This window comes from Furipterus horrens, unplaced genomic scaffold (assembly GCF_987537825.1).
Source record: "Furipterus horrens unplaced genomic scaffold, mFurHor1.1.pri manual_scaffold_1, whole genome shotgun sequence".
In the NCBI taxonomy this organism is placed as follows: Eukaryota; Metazoa; Chordata; class Mammalia; order Chiroptera; family Furipteridae; genus Furipterus; species Furipterus horrens.
The window spans coordinates 165,164,577-165,182,590 of record NW_028327171.1 but is presented as its reverse complement, the minus strand read 5'-3'; the positions used below and the strand labels follow the sequence as shown (position 1 = coordinate 165,182,590).

General features: G+C 36.4%; 1 protein-coding gene, 1 non-coding gene and 1 pseudogene across 7 annotated transcripts in view; 1 reads left to right on the top strand and 2 right to left on the bottom strand.

The window, feature by feature from the left end:
* The window catches only part of UBR3 (ubiquitin protein ligase E3 component n-recognin 3), a 210,608-nt gene that overhangs the window by 122,710 nt on the left and 69,884 nt on the right, over positions 1 to 18,014 (bottom strand). For all 6 annotated transcript variants that reach the window (XM_090280628.1, XM_090280637.1, XM_090280645.1 and 3 more), the window contains exons 11-18: positions 11,465 to 11,551; positions 7,264 to 7,329; positions 7,090 to 7,179; positions 5,087 to 5,215; positions 4,370 to 4,422; positions 4,136 to 4,269; positions 3,678 to 3,763; positions 1,966 to 2,107 (exon numbers count right to left, since the gene is read on the bottom strand). In XM_090280628.1, the coding sequence (XP_090136754.1) occupies positions 1,966 to 2,107; positions 3,678 to 3,763; positions 4,136 to 4,269; positions 4,370 to 4,422; positions 5,087 to 5,215; positions 7,090 to 7,179; positions 7,264 to 7,329; positions 11,465 to 11,551 (787 nt within the window). The remainder of the gene's footprint in view (positions 1 to 1,965; positions 2,108 to 3,677; positions 3,764 to 4,135; positions 4,270 to 4,369; positions 4,423 to 5,086; positions 5,216 to 7,089; positions 7,180 to 7,263; positions 7,330 to 11,464; positions 11,552 to 18,014) is intronic.
* Positions 6,289 to 6,425, bottom strand: LOC150022203 (small nucleolar RNA SNORA42/SNORA80 family). Its single transcript, XR_016513691.1, has one exon. It is a non-coding gene; the product is annotated as a small nucleolar RNA SNORA42/SNORA80 family (small nucleolar RNA).
* Positions 12,530 to 17,894, top strand: LOC150022202 (kanadaptin pseudogene; annotated as a pseudogene).

Here is an 18,014-nt window from a genome sequence, read left to right as displayed (position 1 = left end):
ACAATTCTGTTCCTGTTCTAGTTTTTTGCTTACTTTGTTTTTTAGATTCAGTTTTTGATGGTTGTGAATTCATTGCCATTTCAATGTACATAGTTTTGATCTTTTTCTTATATAATTCCCTTTAACATTTCATGTAATAATGGTTCTGGGAAGCACTTTATCTGCGCTTCCATTCTATATGGTAGCTTTGCTGGATAGAGTGATACAGGTTGTACATCCTTGCTTTTCATCACTTTGAATATTTCTTGCCAGTCTCTTCTAGCCTGCAAAGTTTCTCTTGAGAAATCAGCTGTATCTTATGGGAACTTCTTTGTAGATAACTATTTTTCTCTTGCAGCTTTTAAGGTTCTCTCTTTATCTTTAACCTTTGGCATTTTAATTATGATGTGTCTTGGTATGGTCCTCTTTAGGTTCAAGTTGTTTGGACTCTGCAAAAAAGTTTTTAATTTTTTGTTCTTCATCTTCTCCTCTGGCACCCCTATGATTCGGATGCTGCTACTTTTTGAGATGTCCCAGAGGCTTCTTAATCTATCTTCATTTTTTCAAATTCTTTTTTCTTCATGCTGTTCTGATTGAATGCTTTTTTTCTTCCTTATATTCCAAATTGCTGATTTGATTCTCAGCTTCACCCATTCCACTCTTGGTTCCTGTAGATTTTTATTTCACTTAATGTAACCTTCATTTCTGCCTGGGTCTTTATGCCATTGCAGTACCCACTGAGTTCTCTGAGCATCCTCATAACCAGTGTTTTGAACTCTGCATCTGATAGGTTGCTTATTTCCATTTTGTTTAGTTCTTTTCCTGGAGTTTTGTTCTGTTTTATTTATTTGGGCCTTATTTCTTTGTCTCCTCAATTTGGCAGCCTCCCTGTGTTTTTTCCTGTGTATTAGGTAGAGCTTCTTTGACTCCCCATTGTAGAAAGGTACACTTGTAAGTTGTATGGGGTGGAACATTAGGTAATTGCCTGGGCAGGGCAACCCATGTCACAGTTCTGTGGCTCTCTGTGGGGGAGCACTCAGAGAGGAGACAATGCCACTCCCTGGCCTCTGGAGTTTGGCCTAGGAGAAAGCTGTCTCCTAGAACTTGATCTGTTGCCAGTCACTTCACCTTCTCCCTGTATGCCACTGTTGCCCTTCCAGCTATTGCCCTGGTGCTGAATCCCAAAGGGCATGGGTCTGCATAATCCTTAAGACTGTTAAAGGCCCTTTAAGAGGGGTCTCCTGAGAATCCTGCAGTTTCTTCCACTACCCCAACCCCTACTGGTTTTTCAAGTCAGAAGTTACAGGGGCTTATCTTCCTGGCACTGGAACCCTGAGCTGGGTGGTCTGGTCTGGGGCTGGGATCCCTTGCTCCTGAGAAATCCTTCCCAATTTTTATCCACAACATATGAATGTGGGACCCTTCTCCACAGCACTCCATGTCCCCATGCCTCTCTGCACCTCTCCTCTCCACGTCTCCGCCTCTCCTACCCATCTGGATGAATGTGGCTTCTTTTAAATCCTTGGTTGTCAGACTTTCGTATAGCTCAATTTTCTGACGATTCTGGGTGATACATGTTTTATAGTCTAGTTTTTTTGTTTTTGTTTTTTTGCTGTAGTTGTGAGAGGAGGTGAAGCATGTTTACCTATGCCTCCATCTTGACCAGAAGTCTCAAAATGTTTTTAAGTATATATTTTGTTTTATAAGTTGTGGTTTATTTATAGGTAGTTCACTAATGAAATTCAACTAAATACAGTTCATTATAGAGTTCCTTTTATAATTTAGAGTCATCTAAGAAGCCTTATTTTAATATAAATAAATGGAAGCAATATCACTGTATACCATAAAAGAAAAACATATATCTATATAAGAAAGTTGGGGGAAAAAACCCAAAGCTGAATAAAGGCAAAATAATTTATTCTAGTATACATAACTCACCTTCGGAAACACTGATATTTGAAAGATTGTTTATGTATATAAACGTACCTTTAGGAGTATACATGCCTTGTTGCATAGAACCTCCAGGTTCAAAAACAGGAGCCTTAAAATCAGCTACAGCTGATAAAACTGATTCAAAGCTATAACTGCCTGGAATAATGCCACTTTTGGGATTTGGATTTTCTGGAATATGATGTATGTGTCAAGAAATAAAATTCATTACTAAAAGCCAGCTTTATAATCTTACCAACATATCCTGGTGTCTGCTTTTTTGCTTTAAAAAAAGTCAGAGTAATTGGCTGTAATATATCAGGTTGGCCACAAGAGGGTTATACAACAATTTGATAACTTTTTATTAACTGTGAATTTTTAGAATATTTTTAATCTAGAAGCTTATTAATAAATTATATGCTGAAGTAGTTCCCAATTATATTACCCCCCCAAAAATTAATCAAACTTCAGAAAAGGAAAAATAAAACTTTTTAAAATTTAATTTCCATTTTCATGATTTTGCAAATGTACTTTTCCTTAGAAAATCGAGATTAGACAAAAAATTAACCAAGATTTTCATGAGTAAAGGTTATTTTTCCAAAAACACAAAATATCATCCTCAAAGTAAAAAGAAAAAGATGCTAAGCAAATTTTTGAAACATAAAAACTACAAATTCTCTTCCTTTGGTTTCACATTAAAGTATACAATTCCTTTAAATTCAAAGTTACAGAGAATGCTTTTGTTCTGTCTGTTCAGCAGTGATACACAGTATATAACTATTAAAAGAAATCATCGGCCCTGACCAGTGTGGCTCAGTTGGTCAGGAACCATCCCACAAAGCAAAAGGTCACTAGTTCAATTCCTAGCCAGGGCACATGCCTGGGTTGGTGCGTTTGTTCCCAAAAGGGGTGGGAACAAGAGGCAACCCATCAATGTTTCTCTCTCGCATCTATGTTTCTCGCCCTCTATTTCTTCCTCTCCTCCCCTTTCTCTAAAAATAAATAAAATATTTTTTTTTAAAACAGAGAAATCATCTAACAATATCAAATTGATGCTGCTTATGAAAATATTCAAGGTTATCAAATAGTCATCCCAATAAGTTATTTCCAAAATTGTAGCAAATTATTCCAAACATATTCACAATATTCAAAATAAATGTAGTCAAAATTTTACAAAATTTTTTTCACAAAATAACATGGTTATCTTTTATCTAAAATTTTATTAACAATAACCAAAACAATGTGTACATTGTATGCTCAGTCCTACACAAGGAATTATAAGTTTTTAAAGCTTGTGAACAATAGTCCTTGCCCTTAAAAACCTCTTGATTTCAAACTAAATTCTAAGAAAAAATCCTCAGAATGTTTAAAATCCTGGCAACAATAATTATAAGGTATATCTAAATTTTAACCATGAATTCCATCAAGGCTATAAGATAAAGTAGACCTAGCTGCCTTTTACAAAGTGTTCAGCGTCCTTTCACTAATGCTGTCTCAGAAGGCCATACAAATCCTTGGGTGCCCAGAGCCACCAATCCAGAGGTCTAACGAAGGCCTCACAGGAAAGCTCCCTGAGAGCCAACAATCAGAGGCAAAACATCTGCCACTAGCCCTGAACATACAGTTGAACAAACAACTGGAGTTTTCTCCATACTATTTTTCAACTTCAAAAAACTTTTAATCAAAAAAGTGATATATCTTTAATCCATAAAAATTGCTTATTATTTAGATCATATAACTATCAGAAAATTAAACTTTTAAAAGGATATGAGGTCCAGTAATGAACTATGTGTCCTGTCATTCATACACAGCTGGGCTACCATCTCTGCCCTGAGAATCTCATCATCAGACATTCCTAAAATAATTAAAAACAGAATTAATAAATCTGAATATATAAATTATAAAGAAACAACTTATACACATATTTTGTTAAGCTGTTTTATGAAAAATCAGATGAATCCAAAATTAAAGAGCAAAGAATGCAATGCCACAAATATAACTGCATTTTAACTACCCTGGAATTTACAGTACCCTTAAATTAAGGGTTTTAAAAGGATATTCTAAAAGGAGTATCAATTGTATAATATATCAAGTTTGAAACACTGTTTAAATTTGTCCACATTCCTTCCTTTTATCCATAAGCCAGTTACTGACACTGGGAGGGAGAAGAAAGGGAAGAGAATACATAGTTAATATCCATGTACGTGTTAGTATTAGTGCTTTTTACCTAAATGTAAACGAAGACTCAAAAGAATCACAAGAAATGTAAGAGCGCCTTCTAACATCGACCTCTCGTGCTCTGCATCAAGTACTGTGTTTTGATGTTGTGAAGCCATTGTCAACAAATCCACTACCTTAAATCTATAAGAAATGTTTGAGACAGATTTTTTGAATGTTAAAACAAAATTAATTTAAATTTTCAAATACTTCCTAATATTTGTCTTAATAAAATTATGCTTACCTTTCAAAAACAGATGAAATAAAATAATCAGGGTCAAGTCTAGAAGCACAAACCTTTAAAAGGCAAAAAAAAAGACACAAACTTTTATTTCTCAATATTCAATTTTACTTCTTATATCAGTCATTTTTTCTTGTTTGTTTTTTTGTTTTTTTTTAATTTTCTGTATCTTATGTTTTGAAATCTTAGGAAGGCCTTACAGACCCAGGGAGAGACTATCCCTCTTGGGGAAAGCGAATTCCTAAACATAGTAAACAACTTATTTAGGAGCCAGCCTCTTATATGCAAGTCAATCACCCCTTTTATCTAACTCACACACTAAGCCAATATTCCCCCTACCCTATATCAATACAGGACCAGGTAACAGATAGCCGGGGAGAGCCTCTACGCCAAAAAACCCACTAAAATTATTCAAATTAGCCAATCCTAAAGTTTCCCTTGCCCTGACTTGCCTTTCCCATAGAAACACCAAAAAAAAAAAAAAAGTTCCTGCTCCAATATTTCCCTTCACTCCTGCTTCTGCCTCCTGAACAAATCTAATGCTTCCTCTGTGATCCTGCATGATGTGGCATACTCCCCTCTATTAAGAAATGTAAGTGATAATTTTTTTCAATAGCAATGACCTCTCCATATTGTCACTGAGTCACCTCTATAAATTGGAATCCCGCGGGTACAAATGAGACACTCCTAAAGTACATCTGTATTATCAAGCTGGCTTACCTGTAATAGGTAAATATCAGGATCAATCATGGAATTACAGAAATGAGACTGCACATAGGTCATAGCTTGTCCTTTGATTTGCAAACCATTTCTTACCCACATATTGCTGTGGATTTCAGCCAGACTTGCCTAGTAAAATAAAAATTATGTAGATTAGACCAAGAAATCATATAAATTCAGTCTTCACACAATTGTGTTATACTGAACAATCATTTCAAAATATTATATAACTGAATCAAGCATTAGGCTGACATTCTATCTAATGTTAGTTTAAGATATTGAATTCAAATATATACTTTTAAAAAATTTAATGCTTTATATAGTCCCCTTTTTTGGAATTTTATATGAGTTAGCTTTCCATGGTGAAATCTTTCATAAAGAATCAGTAACACATTTAACTCTTCCCTCCTTAAAAAAGCCATACATAATGCTTAAAGAACACAGGAATAAGCATAAAACATAGCTAAGTGTTCAAAGTCAATGAATATAACCTATATTTTTAATTCACCCTAACTCAACATTCAATTCTAACTAGTCACTTTCCAAATAACTGGCAGATAAGACAATGTCAGATTAGAATAAAATTTCTTACTATATTAACATTTAATTCTTCATGTATTTATGTCCTATATCAATTAAAACTTAGCCTAGTCATAACTTCATCTCTTATTTGTTCCTAAACCTCAGAGTTACAGTTCAATAATGATAAGTAAGTGTAAAATTTCCAGAAAAACAAATTGAAGTGCAAGTCCCTGTAATGTACATAAATAAAAGGTTGGTCCACAAAATTATGGTGTTTGAACCAAAAAAACAACACAGAGCTTATTATACAGGCTAATTCTTCTCTCTTTTATCTCCTTTCACTTTATAGATGGGGAAACTAAGACTCAAGTAGGTAAATTACCCCAAACAACATGAATAATAGTGGTGGCACATAGGCTAAAATCCATTAGGTGTACTCACTCCCAAAACAGTGCTATAGAGTTCCTTTACAAGTAACCACAAGGGGGGACCGAAAAGAACTCAGAATTTATTTATAAAATATTGTGTATTTATTCTTACATGTTTAAACTTCAGTCACCTTCAAAGTACTCTCCATTTGATACGATACACCTATCGAGACATTTTTTCCATGGCTCAAACAGTTTTTGAACTCATCAATTTTGATGCCTTTTAGTGCTTCTGCTTTTTTTTTTTTTTTTTACTGTACAACCTCCTTCAGTGCTCACAACCCACAGATAAGAAGGCTGGGCAATGGTTCGAGGTTGCAATGTGCTCTGGCATGGGTATACTATGAGAGGCCCACAGAGAAGTGCCCACCATAAATCCATTACCATGCTCGCTTCTGCTATTTTTTTGTTTCACCTCTTCCACATCAGCAAAATGTTTCCCTTTGAGGATCTTTTTTTTCATCCGAGGAACAAAAAAAATGTTGCTCAAGGCAAGATCAGGTGAACAGGGAGGGTGGGCCATAAGGGTCATGCCGTTTCTGGTCAAAAACTGCTGAATACTCAATTCAGTGTGATAGGTGCACTCATAAATCACCCATCATGAAATGGCAAATGCGCTGAAAGTCTTCAAAAGGAAATTCACTGAAGCCAAACACAGGCTCTCGCAACAACACCAGCTGGTACACTGATACAGATGGGTTGGCTCGAAGAACACTCACCTAGTGGAGGAAGCCTCTACTATAAGAGGTCTGCCTTCCAGAAAATAATTCTGAGTTTTTGGGGGGTGGGTTTCCCTTGTATAATGAAAAGAATTCCTGGGAAAACTGTAACTAAACATAAATCACACCATAAAAGCAAAAATACCTAAATATAATCTGGCAAAAATACTAAACTAAATTTAAAATTTTTTTCAAACATTTTGGCTACAAAAACAATGGTAATGGCATTAAAATAAAATAATAAAATAAAGTAAAATAAAATAAAATAAAATAAAGGAAGACTCATTTAACCAAATGATTCCATTAAAAATGCTTTAAAAACCTGAATACGTACTTGAATTTGGAGTGGATGAATCATTAGTTTCATTAACATTTCCTGATCTGGTAAAACAGAATCCAAATCTAGTTCTTGACATTTCACAGCCTAAAATTATAATTAGAAAGTTACTAATTTAATGCTTATTTTATAACGTTAAAAAAAAAAAGAATTGTTTAATGCCAGTCTTACCTTACTCAAAAACATAGCATAGTAACGATGCAGTGGCAGATGAAAAGTGACTTGGTTTGGTGCTGGCTGGAATAAACAAACAAAATTCACAAGTCAAGGAATGTTTTACGTAAGTTCAAAGAAGGTTTTAAAATGCTAAATCCACACTTTCACCTTGATTTATTCCTATATTTTTTATTCCTATACTTTTTAAATCAAAACTTAAAATTTTAGAAGATACAGCTTTAAAAAACTACTGTAGATAAAATTATTCCACTTTAAACACCTAAATAATTCAAGTTCCTTGAAGGCAGAAATTGTATACTCCTTAACTCTGAATCCTCTGAAGCATCTAGCACACAACAAGAGAGGAGAGAGCTGTCCCTTTACAGCAGGCCATTTGGGAATCTTTAAAGGCATGCATACCAAACACATAATAGTAATAAGAACAATAATTGCAGCTAACAGTCATTGAGTACTTACCATGTGCCAGTCCCTCACTTTATTCATATTACCCCATTTAATCCTCCCCCAAAACCCATGGAGTAAAACTATTAATATTCCCATTTTATAAATAAGGAAATTCAAGCTTAGAAAACTTAAGTAACTTCCTAACAAGTAGAATGAGCTGGTCTGGACTCCACTGTTATACTCAGAGTGTAAAGAGGCTCTGACTATAGTCCTAAATTGAGTACAGGTGAAGTGCTTCCTTAGATTCCTTCAGAAGATGAATGAGATGCTCCGCATATCAATGCTGAATATACAGCCTCCATAAGAAAATTTAGTACACCATATGTTAAGGACTTTTGGCATCCTTATGAATATTATGTAATTTGTATTTAAATCTGTGAATCCCATGGGTCACACCATCATTATAGGGCAAAAGTACACAATAGTTGTCTTTCTTAAACAAATAAGTAAAATTAAAAACTGAAAGGTATTATTTGTTTTTAATGCTTTTATAAATTTTAGTGAAGTTTTTTCATATTAAAAAATCTTATCCAGAACATTCATTTAATTATCTTAATGTGGTATCCATAAAAAGTTATAAAGAGCCCTGGTGGTATTGCTGAGTGAATTGAGTGCCAGCCTGCAAACCAAAGGGTCACTGGTTCAATTCCCAGTCAGGGCACATGCCTAGATTGCACGTCAGGTCCCCAGTTGGGGCACACAAGAGGTGCTCTCTCTTTCTCCGTCCCCTCCTCTCTCTAAAAATAAATGAATAAAAAATTTTTTTAAGTTATAAAGAGCTGCAGTATGTCACCACCTCTGAAAGTTTTTCAAAACCAATGAGAATAACATCCTACTCAATATGTGAATAAAAAAATCTATAGTAAGTTATTCTAGTAAATATAAGTTTGCCTTCCATAAAAAGGAAAAAATTTCAGGACTTCCGGCCAAGATAAAGGCCTAGACAGACACGCTGCATCTCCTTCCACACTAAGAAGGAATACAACTACCTCAAAACTAGAGACAACCAGCAGTTCCAGAAAATCGAGCTGCATGGAAGTCCAGCAAACAAAGATATAAAGAAGAAATACTCATCCAGATAGGTAGAGGGGCGGATCCGGGGTGGAGAGGACGCGGTGTGGTGGTGGCAGCAGCGGGGGCAGCGGCAGGCCGGCAGAAAGTGCAGTCACACGTTTTAAAAAGTCAGAAGGGACACCTGGGGTGTGCTCCCAGCACCAGACCAGATTGCACAGCTCACAGTCCCAGTGCCAGGGGGAAAAAAAGCTTCATTGCTTCTGACTGTGCAAACCAGTAGGGGCCGGGGCGGAGGAAGAAACTGCTGGTCTCTCAGCAGAGTCCACTTGTTTAAAGGGCCCCCACGGTCCTAGAACATCTGCAGACCCACCCACTCTGGGAACGACAGGCAGGGCAGCAGCTAGAGGGGCGCCAGTCCCATATGGAAGTGGAGAAGTGCCTGGAAAAGGGGCGAGTGCTCAACAGGTGGCACTGTTCCCACTCAGACCCCTCCCCCACACACACAGCGCCACAATGTGGTGAAACAGGTCGCCCTGTACTGACGAATAGCTAAGGCTCCACCCCTTACAATGTAACAGGAGCAACAGCTCTACCTAAGACACAGAGGCAAACAAACATAGGAGCCTGTCATGATGAGGAGACAGAGAAGTATGGCCCAAAAGGGGGAACGAATTAAGGTTCTAGTGGGAGAACTAAGTGATGTGGAGATAGCCAACCTAACAGATGCAGAGTTCAAAACACTGGTAATAAAGATGCTCACAGGCTTGACAGATATGCTTAAGTACTGTAAACGCATAAGGGAAGTGTGACGACTATGCTAAATGAAACAAATAAAAATCCACACAAAACCAACAATAAAGGGAAGGAAACCGGGGTTCAAATCAATGATTTGGAACATAAGGAAGAAAAACAGTTAACCAGTACAGAATGAGGAAATAAGAATTGTAAAAAATGAGGAGAGGCTAAGGAAACTCTGGAGAGAAATTTAAATGTGCCAACATCCAAACCACAGTGGTGCCAGGAGAAGAGGAAGAGCAAGAAATTGAAAACTTATATGAGAAAATAATGAAGGAAAACTCCCCAAATTTGGCAAAGGAAATAGACATACAAGTCCAGGAAACACAGAGAGTCCCAACTAAGCTAGACCCAAAAAGGACCACAGCAAGACACATCATAATTAAAATGCCAAAGGTTCAAGATAAAGAGAGAATCTTAAAAGAAGCAAGAGAAAAGAAGAGAGTTACCTACAAAGGGGTTCCTATAACACTATTAGCTGATTTCTCAAAAGAAACTTTGCAGGCAAGAGGGGACTGGCAAGAGATATTCAAGGTGATGAAAAGCAAGGACTTATAACCAAGATTACTCTATCCAGCAAAGCTATCATTTAGAATGGAAGGGCAGATAAAGTGCTTCCCAGACAAGATAAAGCTAAAGGAGCTCATCATCACTAAGCTATTATTATATGAAATGTCAAAGGGACTTACTTAAGAAAAAGATCAAAATTATGAACATTAAAATGACAACAAACTCACAACTACTAACAACTGAATCTAAAAAATAAAAACAAAACCCAACTAAGCAAACCAGAATAGGAACAGAATCACAGGTATGGGGATCATTTGCAGAGTTATCGGGGGGGGGGGGGGGAAGATGAGGAAATGGTGCAGGGATTAGGAATAATAATTGGTTGGTACAAAATAGACAGGGGGAAGTTAAGAGTAACATAGGAAAGGGTGAAGCCAAAGAACTTATATGCACGACCCATGGACATAAACTAAGGGAGGTGAGATTGCTGGAGGGGAGTGTGGTACTGGGCAGAGGGGTACAAAGGGAGTAAAAATTGGGACTACTGTAACAACATAATCAGTAAAATACAGTTAAAAAATTAAATAAATAAATAAATAAATAAAAGACTATGTTTCCCCGCCCCCCCCAAAGGAATATATTTCTCACACATGCTACAACATGGATGAACTTTGAAGGCACTATGCAAGGTGAAATAAAGCCAGTCACAAAAAGACAAATACTATGTGATTCCATTTATATGAGGTACATAGTCAAAATCATAGAAACAAAAAGTAGGAAAATTTAATGGGTATAGTTTCAGTTCTGGAAAAAAAAAAAAAGAGCAGAGGTTCTATATGTCTAGGTTTCAGAAATCAGAGCGGGTGTTGAAGCAGTCTAAAACATGGTCTTCCTTCTACATATGGCATATTGTAACGCCACTTCATAAGAAGAATAAAAAGGGCTTCTGATAATAAACTTGCCTAATTAGAAGCAAGCCCTTGTTTAATTCATACAGAGCATGTTCTATGCCAACTCATCTCAATTCATTATTAACAACAATCACCTTTGTTTTCAAGGTCATACAAAAACATTGAGCAATTAATAATTAGTAATATACCCTTTCCATCAATCTCCCCCATCCTATTCATATGTGCAATGTCACTTTTAACTCTCCAAATAAAACTAATTCACTCCTGACAAATACTGAGACATACATATTTAAGCACAGAAAAAAAGTATGCCCTTCTCTAGGAATAAGCAAACATAATTAATGCACTTGTTGGAAAATGTCAAAGAATTGGTCTTCATTTCTCTTTTTAAAGCTTAATATTATTATTCACTCTGATTTCTTTCCCTTGTCCTATAAAATGGTATTCATTATTTTCAATGTCAAATGAGATCTGACAGTTCTTTTCTTAAATGCTTCTACATATATCACAAATATACATACCTCATCTACGAAGTTAATAGCATCAAACCAGTCTTGAAGAGCTTCGAGGCAGTATCTAACAACATTCCGAGTATATTCTTGAGTTTCCTAAAATAATAAGTTATATAAGTTTTCAGTATATATTTTCAACTTCAAATTATATGCAGTACATAGAAACAAGTTATATGCACTATATTAATATATAATGGTAAAAAAAACATTTTCAAAATAACCATATTTGCCATTTCAAGAAATCACCCCTTTGCAAACTAATAGTATCATTCAGTGACAATTACAAAAATTAAAAAATGCAATCTTCTACCTGTCATATATTTCTTAAAATGCATCAAACCTCAAATAGGTTTGTGTAATATAAACTAGGTTCCATTTCAAGACATCTCAAAAATAATTAAGTTCTCTAATTTACTTTTTAATAGGTACAGAGTTTCTTTTGGGATGAGAAAATGTTCTGGAAATGAATAGTGATCATACTTGCACAACATTGTAAATGTACTTAATGTCAATGAATTGAACACCTAAAAATGGTTAAAGAGGTAAATTTTATGTTTAAATTTTATGCCTGGTCAGGGCATGTGCAGGAGGCAACCAACCAATGTTTCTATCTGACATCGATTTCTTTTTCTTTCCTTCTCTCTCTTTCTCTCTCCCTATCTCTCCCCTTTTCTCTCCGCCTCCCCAACCCCTTCCTTTCTCTCTGAAATCAATAAACATATCCTCAAGTGATTATTTTTTTAAAAAGCATATAATGTTCACAGAAGCATTATTGACAGTAGCCAAAAAATGCAATCAGTCCATGAACGAACAAGTAAAATTGCTATATCTATGTGATGGAATACTATTCAGCCATAAAAAGAAATAAAGTACTGATTGATATTTGTTATAATGCAGTTGAAATATGAAAACATTATACTAAGTGAAAGAAGCCAAAGACAAAAGGCCACATATTGTATGATTCCATTTATATGAAATGTCCAGATTAGGTAAATTCATACAGACAGAAGGGAGTTCAGTGGTTTCCAGGGAATGAGAAGAGGTTGCAATTGGGAGGTATATGGATTCAGGATTATGTTCTGGAATTTGTGGTAATGGTTGCACAACTCTATAAAGTAGTGAACTGTATACTTTAAAAAATTAAAATGGTGAATTTTATTTTATTTGAATTTTAAACATATTATATATAAATGTATTTTTACATATGTAAATTACTCTGGGCCTTTAAAGAAAACTAAGTCTCATATTCATTGTTGACTTTTCCTTCATCCTGCTCAGTCTCCATGTCCTGCTAATTCTTCCTTGATATTATCACATAAGTTCACTCCTATTTCCACTTATTTCTGCTACCATCCAGACCAAATATCAGTTATCTAGTTTCCTTGCCAATATTCACCCTGTTCAATCTATCCCATAGATTATCTATCTTTATAAAAATATTTTACACAATCTGTTCCTTATCTCTTATGGGAAAAAATGAATGGCTCTTGTAAGTTACCATAAATAATCTGTCATAACCAAACTAAACTGGCAGATAACTGATGAATAAAGAAACTTCTAAAACCAAATGTCTCCCATTTTATCAAGTGTTTGGGCAAAACAGTATCATTATACATACCTTCTTGACACTAGTGTAAACTAACTGAATCCTTCTGGAGAACAATTTGAAAACTGGGTATTCAAGACTTTTTTAAAAGGTGGCCACTTAATTCCATTCCTAAACACAGCATATTTAATAATCTGTTCAGATCATCTCTCTCCCCTCTCCCCATCACTAATACACCCATCCAAAAAAATTCAGTATGCATGCTAACTACTTGCTAGTTTTATCATCTCTGGCAAATCACTTTAATTTTATGAGTCACCATTTCTCCCTATGTTAAAATGGGAATTAATACTACCACCACCTAGTACTGTTATGAAGAAGCAAATGAAATAATGTATGTAAAATGCTTCTGTCTTGTCTGCAGTGACCCAAAGGTGCCACTAGATAGAGATTTTATAGCTTATTTTATTTTGTTCAAAAAGCAAAAATTAATACTATTCTAGAAATGAGCCATGCTTTACCCACTCTATTTGTTATTAATCAACGTAGTATTACTTGTTTAACTGGCTCTTACCATTTTCAAAAACAAAACAGCTTTCAGGACAATCATACAAAGTAAGCTATTAGGCTAATTTCCCTTTTTGATTGCTAATCTTTTAGGGGTTTTTTAAATCTTTTAGTTTTCAATTTCATAATTAGAGAATATAAACACAAAGAAATAGCTTTTTTAACTTTAAATAAGTCATTATTCTAGTTTACATTTCTAAAACCTGATAACACTGCTGCTAAAGACATTCTTGCTTAAGAGACAATTAAAACAAAGTGATAAAGAGCACTGGTTCTGAAATCAAATGGATTTGTTTTCAGTTTTCACTAGTAGCTGTGTGAACTTGGGGAAGTTAGTTAACCTATGACAGAAAGATTATTTACTTCATAAGATGCTATGAGGATTAAATAAGAATATAACAAAAAGAATATAGTGAAAAGAGCAATTCCTGGCATACTCAAGAGAACATTTTATCTAGAAATGAGATACTCCCTGAGCTGAGAAAGTACTCTCAGATACCACCAGGACAACATGAGCTTGCTTTCTCTCCGTTCTCCCACATCATAGCCTAAGGGAATCTTAACACATTGCAATCCTGGCCTTCCGAGACTAAAAAAATAAAACTACTGCCTGGAAACAATTTCTCATTTTTTATATAACTCAAGCTTCATAACCCAAAATCATCCCCAAAATAGTTGTCAGAATAATCCTCCTAAAATAATGTCTTTTCATATCAGGATCGCATCAATCTTCCCTGCTAAATCACTGTCTTCTGTTGGCTTAAATAACACATACTGAATTCTGGTTTTTCTCCTTTCCCTCCATACCTAAATGTTAGTTCTTTCTTCGGGGTCCGCTGCTCTTTTCCTACTTTATCTCATCCTGTGGCCGATGATAAGTATCATCTACATTCCCCAAGGGTCTAAAATTTATAACCTTAGTCCAGACTTCTCTTCTGAACACAAGACTCATATAGCCATATATTGCAACTCGTTCCATCTCATATATTTCAACTGCCTATTCACTATTTCCACTTGGATGTTTCATAGGCATCTCAAACTTAACATATCCAAAACTAATTCTAATCTCTCTAAACCTGCTTTTTCTATCAATCTTTTCTATCTCAGTACATAGTTACCCAAGTCTTTCTCTCTCACTCTTCAACAACATATAATCCATCTAAGCCTACTGATTGTACCTCCAAGATATTTTCAATATCTAAAAATATCTTAAATACACATTCAATTTCAAATCTGAATTTCCTATCTAGGTTATCACAGCATCTTAATTGGTTTATTTGCTTCTAGTCTTAATGCTCCTCACCCTCCCCACAATCAGTCTTCCCAACAACTACAATGATCTTTTAAATATAAATCTGATCGCACCCAGTCTCTGTTTAAAAATCTTCACTGCTGCCCTCGCTGATGTGGTTCAGTGGACTGAGCACCGGTCTGTAAACCAAAGGGTCATTGGTTTGATCCCCAGTCAGGGCACATGCCTGGGTTGCAGGCCAGGTCTCCAGTTGGGACACGTGAGAGGCAACCACACATTGATGTTTCTCTTTCTCCCTCTCTTTCTCCCTCCCTTTCCCTCTCTCTAAAAATAAATAAAAAATAAAATAAAATCTTTTAAAAAAACCTTCACTGGCTTCTTCTTAAAATTAAATCCAGGGTTCATTAATATGACCTATAAGGACCTGCTTTAATAATCTGATCCTTGCCTGCCTCTCCAAGTCCATGTTCCACTCTGTGGCTCCAGCCACAAATTCATTAAAAGTATCAATCACTGGAGGTAGGCTATTCCAGTCTCTCTCTCCTACTACCTGATTAACCCCAATTTTATTGTTCACATAGCTGGCTCCTTCATTTTCAGAAATGCCTTCAGGATTCTTAAATCTAATCAGTCTCCACATTCGTTACTGTCACAGCAATATGTTACTATCCTATAGAGTACTTAGAAAAGTTTACAAAATAAATCTATGTGTCAATCTCCTCTATCAGACTACTCCATGAAAGCAAGAATAATATCTATTTGGTTCAATATAAAAAACCCAAGCATCACAATAGTATCTAGCACAGAATAGTGCTGGAATATTTAATAAATATTTTTGAATGAATAAACAAACCTCATATTCTACTTTTTTAATAAATGCCTCAGTAGAGATCAAACAAAGTATTATAAAAATCATAAATCTGACTAAAAGAACCTAAATGAGCAGATTACATACCAGCTGAATCTTATGAGTACAATTTTGGAAGAGCTAATATCAGTAGTTCTTCATGCTGATTAGGATCACTGCTGAGATCCTACTGCACATCAATTAAATCAGAATCTCTGGCTCTGGCCTGGTAGCTCAGTTGGTTAGTGTCACCCTCATATGCCAAGGTTACAGGTTCAATCCCAGTCAGGGCACATGTAAAAATCAACCAATGAATGCATAAATAAGTGGAAAAACAAACTGACGTCTTGTTCTGTATCTCTCTCTCTCTTTCTCTCACTTCCTCTATGTCTCTAAAATAAAATTTTAAAAAATCAAAACTCTGACAGTGGGGGTTAGGCACATGTAATTTTAAAGCTTCCCAGATGACTTCCATGCAGAAGCACTGTACTGAGCAAAAAAAATGAGAAAGCATATGCCAAAAAAGGGACGAGCCTGAACAAAAGCATGGAAATCAAGAAATAACACTGAAGGCAGCCCCCCACAGTTGCTACCCTCCCAGCAGCTTGGCCTGGGCTCCCCCTTACCAAGAGCTGTCATGGGGTGGCCCCACCACAAACCGCTACAGCCTACAGACCCTGAAGAGTGGCAAGATCCTTGGCACCCATAGCTTGAAAGGGACCAGTGACTACCTTTTCAGGAGGCTGTCTAACTGCAACGTGTTTTTGGAGCACCCTTAGGTGTCTGGGCACCATGCCATGCTACAGCACGGGGCAACCAGCCTCAACAGAGAATGCAACAGCCACAAGCCTGGCTTCTACCTCTAGAATCTGGGAAGCACCCACAACACCTTTCTCAACAAAATCCGCATTCCATGTCAGGCATGTTCTTCTCTTCTGTGGCAGTACCTGGCTCTTTCTTCTTCAGGAACGGAAGGAAGAATGAAAGGCATTCAGAATCTGTGTTGACAGTAGTACAATTAAAGGAATTGCGCAAGATGCATCGAATGGTGCTGGAGAAGATGCTACGAGAAGACTCAGATGAATGTGAGGAATAGATATCACTAGTAAAGATGAGAAAATGGGCTGCACCTGGGGGAATGGGAGAAGCTGCACCCAAAAACAACTGGTGGCTGAGGCCATTAACTCAGGAAAGAAAAAAGAAGCAATGATCCAGTGCTTACTGGAAGCTTATTGAATCTCAATACTTTGGGATTGCTGCGGCAGGATGCAGCATCTTGGAAAAGGAAAGTGAAGAGCTGGGAAGAGGAAGACTTCTGATAGTGATGATGACACATTTCTTGATTGGACTGGCCTGGATGAGAAGCATCTGAACCGAATGAAGAAGGCAGGGAAGATGGATGGGGAGCCAGAGACCTCTGAATCGTTGGTTGCCAAGTTAAATGATGCTGAAAGGGAACTCTGAAATTTTGAGAGACTAAAAGCCTTAAGTAAAACTCTTTCAGAGTGACCATCTCAGGACTCTTTAGATGCATTCATGTCACATAAAAGAAATCAAGGAGTGCATTAGATGGTGTGTCCTGGAAGGAACTTCACCTGAGAACTTTGAACTGAGGAAAGAACAGCAGAAACAAGGGGTTGATAAAATTTGTAAAGCCAGCAGAGATTCTAGAACTAAAAAAGACTGAAAAGTCAGACTACAGATGCTGAAAACAAAGCTAAAAATCTTATATTGCCTCCCTTTGGTGCCATAAAAGGAGTAAGCAAATTCAAATTAAAAACTGGAACAGTAGGGAACTTATCCCCCTCCCAAGGATCCTGAACTCCCCCCAACTCTAATGAAAATGAAGGAGAAGAGGAGGAGAAAGAAGAGGAGGAGAAAGAAAAGGAGGATCAGGAAAAGACAAAACTGGAGGCTGGAAGCAGTAGGCTACACAGGAGAGAGGGCCAGGAGAAACATAGAGGAAACAAGTCCTCCCACACCTCTCACATGTTCTAAAGAAACAAAACAGCAAGAAAACCTGTCTCAACTCAGCCAACTGAAATAGAATAAAGATTATCAAGAGATCAGTGAAACAGCTGCATCATGTGAGGAACCCTCAGCATCAAAGAATGAATATGAGAAATGCAAAGATGAAGAAAAAGAAAGCTCCTGGCCCAGGCAAACTTCTACCACACTTTCCTCCCAATATCCAGAAGATGACCCAGATTGCTCTGTGTCAAAGTAGAGATGACAGGGCCCATCTTTAATGAGAAGTATAGTTATTGATTATTTCAGAATCCTACAGGAACACTCTATGGAACATGTGACATGGGATATTTAGAGTAACATGTCAAGTTGAATGTCC